Genomic DNA, 10,602 nt, shown 5'->3' with positions numbered 1-10,602 from the left:
ACAGCCCAATGCAGGTAGAAAGCCTTGTGAGTTTAAATTTTAAAAATAAACTTTCTACATGAAAGCTTTTCAGTGATTTTTTTAAAAAAATCTTTTCTGGCTTGAAGTATCATATACATCTCTCCCATTCAGAAAAGCAAGTTTTGCCAAATCAATCATAGCCACATTTGCTGATTATTTTAACTAAACTCTACACAAGTATTTGACAGTTTTCCAAATCATGCATTGGTCTAAATAGAGAATTTTAGGAAAATATGTACATAGTTGAACAGATATTGCTATCATTTCACACATCATTTTGGTAAACTATGGCTTAAAATTATAGTAAATACAGCCATCTTTGATCTTTGACCACACTAGGTATTCTTTGAACTTTCCCAAGTTTTGTTTAGCTTTGCTTTCCTTACTACTTATAGAAGGGAAATTTGCTGGATATTGAAGTTGCTTACTTATAATTATTATCCCAGGTCTTATGGAGAAACTAAGGATTTATGTCATTACATACATTTAATTGTAAGGAATTCTATGGCAGTCAATGTACACAGAATGTAAAACTGTTAAAAAAGAGTCATGATATTTCTTAAGTAAAACTTAAGTGTCTGTAAAGAAACATCCCAAAGGAGAATTGTACCGGCATTTGTGTTTTGGGTGCTATGGAATTCATCCTACCTCTGCTTTCACTCTTGACTCCTACAGTCTCTTCTCCATGAAGAGCTTCTTTAACAATGTTAAGTCAAATGATGTCATTCCTTGGATGAAAACCTCACAATAATGTCCCATCTCTCTCAGAATGAAATCCAAAGTCCTTACCTTGGCATAACAGCAGGGTTACCACATAATTTATCATCCAAACTGAACTCTTAAAGAGTGGAAGGGGCCTTAAGAGTAATTGTGCCAGGGAAACAGGTGTAAACCATGATTGTCCAAGCAAACCGGGCCCCTACCTGGTTGATATCATGTTCTATCAGTGTTCTCTTCTTTCAATCCTCACTTAGCTCCAGCCACATTGACCTACTGGATGTTTTTCAGATATAACAAGTGTGCCCAGCTACCTGGAATGTTCTTCCCTAAGATATCTGCATATCTTGCTCTTTTCAACTTAATCCTGGTCTCTACTCAAATCTCATCTCTTCAGGAAAACTTTCCTGACTCCTTCCTACAGTAGTATCCCTCTTCCCCTGTTCACTCTCACCTTCTTACTCTGCCTTATTTTTCTTCATAACACTTATTACATCTTTACATAATTATATATGTATTCTTGTTTGTTTGTTTTCTAGTTGGTTGTGCCTCCCCCACCAGAAGGCAAGCTCCATCAGTGGATGAACTTTGTTTTGCTTATTGCTCTGTGCCTGGCATCTAGAACAGTGCCTCACACCTACTAGGTATTTAATCTTACTCAGTGAATGAACAAATGAATACCTACATAGAAGAACAAGTTGATGGCCAGAATGGAGGCTGTTTTAAGAGGAAAGAGCAGCTTCACTTTACTTGTGGATGTTAAGTGACAGTGCTTGTAAACTAAGAAATAAAAGAATGAGTTAGGGAAAATTTTGTCTAAAGTGAATGGTTAAATACAGTATTCTAGAGAAATGCTGACTCATTGAGATTTTTTACCGTTTGATTATACTGAAATATTTCCTCCCTGGTAATGCATATTTTATGTCTTTCTAATATATTTCATCCATTTGGGTTGCCTACCAAGTGTTGTAATTCAACTTAATTTTAAAAAGTTATTTCAAATTTTGTGACAGTTACTAGATTTAGGAAATCCCTTAACAGATGTTGTCTTAGAAGTGATCATGTATAACTATCCGAACACCACCTATGTGCCAGGCATTAAAGTGTTTTACAAATGTTATTTTATTTAATCCTCCCAACAAACCTATATGACATAGGTATTCCCATTATCTCCAATTTGCATTGAGGAAACTGAGGCACAAAGAGGTAAAGGCAGTCTGACTTCAGAGCCCCTAACCCATTGCCTTTGCCATTTTGTATGGTTTACTTTTTCTTGTTGTTGTTTTGGAATCACTATCAGTTTATTATTCCTGTTAATCTCTGTATTCCAATAGAAATACCCTGAAAGTATCCCCTGATTTCTCTGTCAAATTCTAAATGAAACCTTTTGTGATTCAGTCTACTTAACCACTACCAGTTGTTTTCCCTTAGCTTTTATCACTGTGGATTTCTATCTTGGTTATGTTTTTCATTGTTTACGGTCTTTTTTCACTGGAATGTCACCCTTTCGAGAGTAGAGACCTGTTTCGCTTACTGCTATATTCCTAATGTATAAGTGGCTGGTATGTAGCAATGCTCATAACTATTGGTTGCATGAGTAAATACTGAATGAGTGAATTGTATCAAAACTTCTTCTATATGACTAATGTGATTCAGTCAGCCAGTATTTATAAGCACTAATTCTGTGCCTAGTACTGTGCTCCATATATATACTAATACACACACACACACCTATTTATATGTGTGTGTGTGTGTGTGTGTGTGTGTGTGTGTGTATAGTATTTGCTAAATGTCAGGTGCTCTTCTAAGTGCTTTACGTAAAGCAACTCTTTTATTCTCTACGATAACCCCTTGAGGTGGTCTGCAAAGATTTAAAAAAAAAAAGACATTAAGACATAACTCCTTTATGTAAGGAGCCTTAAATCTAATTAAGAAATAATACCAATAGAAGTGAAATAAATAGAAAACAATACAAGTTTATAATTCAAGCAATTATTAAATTGTGAATTACAATTAAATTTTGAGGAAAGGGGAATATAAGTAGGTATTTCAACTTTTAAAAGGAGTTGATACTTTATCTTGGTCTAAGCAATGGGAGGAATCAGATAGATGAGGGAAGAAGACAATGATATTTCTGGATAGAACAACTGAATTAAGGTAGAGAACAAAGATGATCTTTGGGGCCTAGGAATAATGGTATACGTTATTAGGCAGGTAGGAGAGACCAGACCATAGACAGCTTTGAAACCCAGGCAGAAAAGGTTAGACCCGAGGTGGCAGGAATCAGTGAACCACTATATGTGAATGCGTGCGTGCGTGCGTGCGTGTGTGTGTGCGTGTGATTTATAAAGTCAGAAAAATAAGTCTTGGCAGCCATTACGTCATGTGGGTTAATGCAATAAAGAGTATAAAGTACTAATCCCGGTCCCTGGTAAACAATTAGCTGTTAACTAAATGGTAGCTATTATTTTTACTGATAATAATAGCAGAGAAAATTTTGCCTTAAATTTTTAATCTGGATAAGTAAACTTATTTTGGGTTATTTATATTAGGTCTATCTAATTTGTCTCTATAAAGTTAAATACAGTTTAATCAATAATAGCATTGATTAAGATAAACACTCAGGATGAGCAGACCCCACATATAGTATACTCCAGCAAAGAAAATGTGTTGTTTTAATGGCATCCTCACAGATAGAGCTAAAAAATAATCATATGATAAAGTTTTCATACTATCAGTTACCTGTATTTCATTAAAATGTGCTATTTGTCATTGTGGAAAACAGTGTGTTATTTCCTCAAAAAATTGAAAATAGAATTACCATGTGATCCAGCAATTCTACTTCTGGGTATATACTCAAAATAATTGAAAGCAGGGTCTCAAAGTGATAATTTGTACACCCATGTTCATAGTAGCATTATTCACAATAGCTAACACATGGAAGCCACTCAAGTGTCCATCAGTGGCTGAAAGTATGAGCAAAATGTGGAATATATACACAAGGGAATATTATTCAGCCCTAAAAAGAAAGGAAATTCTGACATATGCTACCACATGGATGAACCTTGAGGACATTATGCTAAGTAAGATTAGTCAGTCACAGAAGGGCAAATACTATATGATTTCACTTATATGAGATACTTAGAGTAGTCAAAATCATAGAGACAAAAGCAGAATGGTGGTTGCCAGAGGTTTGGGGGAGTAGGGAATGGAATTATTGTCTAGTGCGTGTAGAGTTTCAGTTTTATAAGATTAAAAGAGTTCTGGAGATGGTTGCACAACATTATGAATATATTTAATATCACTGAAACTGTACACTTAAAAATAGTGAAGATGGTACATTTTGTTATGTGTATTTTACCACAATAAGAAAGAAAAATTGGGGGAAAGAAATGCTATTTGCAATTCTACAGAATCCAGTTATAGCTTTTTGATTCCCCACGGAGGATTTTTCACTAAAATTCAGCTGGTATAAAAACAGACATTTCCCAGAGGGATAAACAGAGAAGACATAATAACCTCTGCAAGATCTTCTGTAAACTTCAAAGAATATGAGAATGCCTGTAAGGGTTTTTGTTTTGTTTTGTTTTGTCTTTTTTTTTTTTTTGGTGATGATAGGGGAGGTGGAGTATAAACAAACTGAAGCTCAAAAAGCTTTAAAAAGTCTAATTATAGTGTAGCAATTTCTTTAGTACAATATATTTTGTATTTGCTATTCTCCAAACTATTTCCCAGAGTTAATAATGCAACTTATAATTAAATGTTATGCTAGATAAAGGGACATAGACCAAGGTTGTAAATGAGCTAGATGTGGATGGAGAGGTCTGAAAAACAGAGCTTCTGAAGGGAGAAGGACTAAAGAGTTGAAGAGGGAAGAAATAGAAAGCGAGGGAAGAAATAGAAAGCAACGGAAGGGGAGAGAAAAGTGATTCAAGTCTTTTCAAGATTTTAAAGCCAAGAATTTGAATTAAAAGAAAATTAGTTAGAAACCACTTAAATTCGTATATGCAGTTTACATTATTGCTCATGTCCACCAATGCAGAAAACATTTTCTGTGCAACAAACACTCTGGGACTGCTTGGAAAGAAAGGTCATCTATACACAGAAACATACGACCTTTGCTGCTGCACTGTTGGATTAATCTTTAACAAAGTCTTAAATATTTCTAATTCCTTTTGCCCTTAAGCCTTGAAATTAATCAGACTTTCAGCGGTGTTCTCTCTCCTCCCCCACCTCTCTCCTTCCTTTCCCTTCCTGTGGGCCGGTGACTCCACACAGCCCACACTGCCCTCCACACCCTTTACATAATCATCCACCTGAAGTGGGGCTCTGTGGACGTAACCACGCATTTCTAGCCGTGGTCTGTGCAGCCTGCTGCCAGAAGTTCCCTTTGCCTCCTGAGGGCCTTTAGGCAACTTTTGACACACACTGAGTTTCTAACAGTAGGATTAACTTTGGGCGAAAGTGCACTGTGTATTTTGGGTGCGGGTCACTGTTTGCTGTTCTGGTTTCCTGTGTACACAAAGGCTTAAGCAAGGCTCCTTTGGGCATTTTAGTTTAGGGTGTGGAGATTATGTGACACAGTTGTCAGCTCTTGGTTTTCCTTCAGGGCAATTAGCTGAAAACTGGTTTCACTCCATTTGTTTTGGTTTGTTTGGACCAACTATTTGCTAAAGCAGAAGGAGCCCACCTTCAACACGGAGGCAGCCCCTACAGAGAGGTAGGGTTGGTTCTCTGCAAGCTCTCCATCCCCGCCATAAAATGAAACCATTTACAATGTTTCCTACATCATGCTGTCTCTTGTCATCTGCTCTCCCGAGCTTGTTCCAAATGCTCCCTTTCTGGCCTCAGGTAAAGTTCCCAGAGCCCAGGAACTGGGATCCAGGGTGGTTTCCTTTCCCTGGAACAGCAGGCAACTAGGTCATGGCTGCATAACCGCAGAGCAGCCAGGGCATGCTCTGGGGAAAAAAATAGTTGCTGAAACCAAAGTATATGTAAAAGCACTATTTCCCCTTTGGTTCAAGAATATTATCATGAACCTTAGCAGAACGAAACAGTGGTGCTGACTCAGCCTTCTGAATATTGCCCCTGAACCTGACCGTGCTTTTAAATTGAGCTAAGGGTTTGAACAGCCAGTGGACTCATTTAACTCTGTTTATTGCTATATCTTCTGTTCTGGCTTTGTTCCAGAGATTTCCGATGGCTCCAGCAGCTCTGGAGTCAGTATCTCTGATGTGTTTGCATCTGACCTCTGACCTAAGCTTCAGGGTTATTTTCAGCTGTTCCTTGACAGGGAATCCAACAGCTGCTGTTTAATACCACCGACAACTTGTAACACACACTGAGTTTCTAGCAATAGGATTAATCTGCCGATCCTGGGCTCTGATTTAAGCTGTCTATAATTTTCCTGCACAAGGCATGGGGGAAAAGTAAAAACTGAATCTGAAATACAATGTTATCCTTTTTTTAAAAAGTGTAGCAAAATACACATAGTGTTAACCTTTAATCCAAAACACCCAAAACATTTTCCTGCTGCAATTCAAAGTAACAGCAAAGTATATTACTTCCCAGTAGTTGTGGCAACTGAACTTGAAAATACTGTTCAGTGGAATAGATGGTCTTAAAGAAATCCTGACTTGGTAGATATCTATTGATAACTGCTCATGGAAATATTTTTTAAATGTCCCTAAGAAATCTGAGACTCTGAGAAAATGTGACCATTTCATATAAACTTCATTTGACAAAAGGCAGTAAGTTTTAGGAAAACAGATTAATCCAAAAAGATATTTCAAACAATTTTGTGGCTTAATCCCCAAACAAATACCAGAACTTATTTTTAAAGTACATTTTTGGGAGTTTTCTTTGCATGGAGGAGACTTCAAAAATTTTGAAAAGATTGATACCCAGGTTAATGACTGGCTGGTTTCAAAGCCCACCAAAACTGTATAGATTCAGTGGCTAAAGTAATTTGGGTTGTGAGGATGTAATTCTTTTTCCATTTGCTATCAAACATCAGCTGATAGTCAGAGAGCTAGAAGCTGCCCTCTGCATTTAAGATAATGGCCAAAATAACAGGCGTTCAGTGTTACCATACTAGGGGTGTGGCGATTCTCTCCAGTTCTTTCCTCTCTCTCTCATGATAAACTCAATGGGGTTGTCTATTTTTAACCTCCTGTTCTTTCCTTTTGGCAGAGTAATCAGTGCAAGGGGAGCTCTTGCCCTGAATGAATCCAAGTAACCCCGGTGGTTGCCTTCTGAAATGACCAGCAGACACACATCTGTACGGAGGCTGCCCAAAGCGTAAATTCTGGTTCTAATGTACCATGTCCAGCCAAGGAAGTCCTGGTGAGGAGTTTTCTACGACAACAGTCAGTTCAGTAGCTGTGCAGGCTGGGGACTCCAAAATCGTTATAGCCATCATAAAGGTAAGCTGACAACTTCCTTTTTTCTGTGTAGCTGTGGGCTTCTTACCGTGTGCTGTTAATCCTAAAGAACATTCCACACAATCGGCAGTACACAGCATATAGAAAATAACCCAGCAGGTACATCTTACTGCTTTCTTAAATTGCAACTAAGAGAAAAATCTCTAAGTTTCAGCCAGTTGCTAGAGTTTCTCTTTCAGTTAGCCAGAAAACATCTATAAGCAGCTTGATTTTTCTAAAAAGCAACAACAAACTCTACCATATACTTTCAGTTTGGTTTTTAAAGACAAAGCATTTGTGATTAAAAGTTCGTGATTGCCAGGCTGGAGTCCAGTGGACCTGGGAAATGTCTGTGATTTTTGAGAGTGGATGTGATGAAGGAGGGAAGAAGAGGGTCCCAGCAGATAAAGGGTGGCATGTTTTGGCATGATGAGTGCAGGGAACACCTAATAAGAGACTGTGACACGTGCCCTCTGCAGCTTTGGTTCTGACATGGTAAAGACACTAGTAAATCCTTGTCACATGGTTGGGGGGAATAAAGACCCTACCAGGGAAAGTGCTGAGGGCGTGTGTCAAATTTGCCCCTAACAGCAGGAAGTTGAAGCCACTTGGGGCTTAAAGGTTTTTGCATGTTTTATGTCAAACAGTTTGCTCATTTGCAAAGGTGACCACACATCTTTAGGTTGAAGAAGGCATCCATGATTTTATTTCCTATGAATATGTCCTGTAAAAATCCCTGAAACCTTATGCTTGGATTTAGACAACTCACCACCTCAGGAATTCAGTGTTTAATGAAGGGAATTCAGCAAGCAAGCTGGTGCTCACCGCAGCCTGTTACTTTCAGGGCCCCACCAAGCTTAACTGAATGACTTTTCTGGCCTTTTGTAAGAAGCATAGAGGACAGGCCTCTTTACTTTCACTTAATTGCTGCGAACTTTATGTTAATGTGAAAATTCGTAACAGGAAAGCAGCACTTGACATTGAGCAAAATGATTCACTCTAGAAGCACTGAATGCAAAGTGTGCCTACCCAGGCCGATTCCCCAGGGTTCTTAAGACTTGGTCTACATAAACAGAACCTCTGCTGTGTCCCTTGACCTCTATTCTTTTCAAAGGCAATGAGTGGACATGGAAAGAAGCCTGAAGCAAAAGTAGCAAAATTGATAATTTGTGTTTGATTTTATGATGCTTTGAGTAACTGCAAATTTCAGCAGAGAGGGAAAAGAGGAAAAATTACTGTTTTTAAAAAAAGTTAAATTTTCTTTCCCTTAAATATGAAACATTTCTTAGAGTAGGATGAGGAAGAATGCATACAGAGTAAATGATAAAAGAATCAGAGGTAAATTGACAGTAAGAAGATAAAACCTCTAAAATTGTACTGGAAACTCTTATTTTAACTGAACTGTGTTTCTAAGAATGTTCCCTCCATCCTCCCTCCCCAGCTCCCTTAGTTCACTGCCATCCCATATGGAATAAACCCAAGCTATTCAAAGTGGGAAGTCCATCTGAAGGGAGTAGAAGTGCCTGTGTCTGCTCTGTATGGACTTCTCATTTCTAAACAGTCTCAGGGCACTGATGATCTAGAATAGACATGTGGTTTCTCATTTCTCTTCAGCAATTCACTTAGCCACGTGCACATGCCTGATAGCGGTTCCTCTTGCTTCATCGGTTGTTTCTTCTTAGAAAAGCAATTCCTTAGGAAATGCAATGATGAATTATATCTTGGAGCAATGAAAGGGTCCTAAGTGTGGAAAACAAGCTGGCTGCATTCAAGTAGCAGTTGTCACACATCTAATTTCACTGACATTTTTATACATACTTTATTGAATATTCAACAACAAAATTTGGAAAATATTGTTTTAACTTTGGAATAAGCGAAAAATCAGTTGCTTCATCTGCTATTTATTCTTTCTGGTTGAATCAGCAAGGCCAGTGTAAAGACACTAATCAGCCTAAATTACATTTATGAAACCTTTTCCCTTTGGTGAAGTTTGCACTCTACTTGCTCAAATCACTATTTTTATAGAGTTCAGTTTTGTGAGTGAGAGAATGTAAAAGTGTGTGAATTATTCTATAATTTGGTACTCTTCAATAATACATAATCTACTGTATATATTCCTCATTGGGGAATTTTTAATTTAAATACAGTATGCAAAGAGAAAGGAATTTATCCCTAAGCATAAAAAAAAGAAGGAAAGTCAGGGCATGGATTTATGTTAGACCTGTTCTATTTCAATTTACGTAAGGCCTGTCTATCTCTGTGGAAAGAATAAAGTGTTCACAGTGTAACTGGAAGCTTAAAAAAAGAAAAGAAAAAAAAAAGGAGAAGGGTGAAAGGGAAGGAACAAGAGGAACTAAAAGTGCATTTTATTTCATTTTTATTTTTAGTGTGGCAAGTGGGTACAACTTCAATTGGCTGAATCACAGCCCAATCTTCTGGAAATTGGAAGCAATCAAGATGAAACCAAAAAACTTCTTCATGATCATGAACTTCTTTTGGCCAAGCTCAAGGTAAGATATTAAGATATGAAGCAGATACAAAATTAAAAAGAGATAAAAAGCTGTTTCTTACACTTCCTCTTGATTCCCGTGGTGCCACTGGCCTATGGCCATGTTAACATAGTGCCAGATAGGTAATGGAAAAACACTATAGTTATTTATGGGCAAACACCAACATTGAAGAGAAGTAACAAGATTTTTTTCAACTTTCCCTAATGTGATAGAAAATATGGAGTAATAATATTTTCACTGTGGAGAAATAAGTACCTTTTTTTTCCTGGCTGCCTCAGTGGAAAAAAAAAAAAATTCCATCATTTTTCCATTTCATGCAACATACTGTCAAGCCACAACAACAGATCCAAACTTCCTATTGTTAATGAGACCTGCTGGCAAAAATAATATAGAGGCTTTTTCCCTCTTGAACTGTTGAAAATATCTGATTTTATATTTAATATTAAGAGTTCTTGAAACCAAAGAATGGTTTTAATAAATAGAGTTATTATTACCTATATGTTGTGGTTATGTAGTTAAGAATCTAAAAACAGTATTGGTTTGAGATTGCCAGGTAAGGTACCTAATCAGAGACAAGAATGTAGTTTGTGGGGCCCTGTGCAAAGTGAAAATGTGGGGCTCCCTGTTCAAAAAGCAGGAAAAAGCTTTTTCTTGGCCTGTCATGGTGTTTTTTAAATCTGCTATTTAATGTCTGGCTCCTTCAGCCATGGGGATATATGTGGGGTGAGTGCAGCCCCTCACAGGCACTGGGCCTCAGTCCCGGCTCAGTGCAGAGGGTGTAGGCCTAACTCCACCCCTTCCCGAGCTGTGCCCTGACCCCTGCCAGGGCAGATGACAGAGGTCACTGAGCAGGGGCGGGGGAGCAGACAGGATAGCAAAGAGATTCTCTCCCCGGAGGGCAGGACCACACACGAGATGAAGCTCCCATCCCC

At 38.0% G+C, this 10,602-nt stretch overlaps 1 protein-coding gene across 10 annotated transcripts in view; it reads left to right on the top strand.

The window, feature by feature from the left end:
- Window positions 1-10,602, top strand: part of CCDC141 (coiled-coil domain containing 141) — a 242,433-nt gene that overhangs the window by 23,374 nt on the left and 208,457 nt on the right. For 9 of the 10 annotated variants that reach the window (XR_014265131.1, XR_014265132.1, XM_082466660.1 and 6 more), the window contains exons 1-2: window positions 1,535-7,163; window positions 9,548-9,670. Coding sequence is in view for 8 of the 10 variants with exons in the window: in XM_082466660.1 (XP_082322786.1) it covers window positions 7,062-7,163; window positions 9,548-9,670 (225 nt within the window). In the remaining 2 variants the exon portion in view is untranslated. Of the gene's footprint in view, window positions 1-1,534; window positions 7,164-9,547; window positions 9,671-10,602 lie in introns of those variants that run through there. The other variant, XM_082466655.1, reaches the window with a different exon arrangement.

The sequence above is a fragment of the Balaenoptera physalus genome (assembly GCF_965194825.1).
Source record: "Balaenoptera physalus genome assembly, chromosome: 6".
Classification (NCBI taxonomy): Eukaryota; Metazoa; Chordata; class Mammalia; order Artiodactyla; family Balaenopteridae; genus Balaenoptera; species Balaenoptera physalus.
The sequence above is the reverse complement of the archived record's forward strand: the minus strand, read 5'-3'. Positions and strand labels throughout refer to the sequence as shown.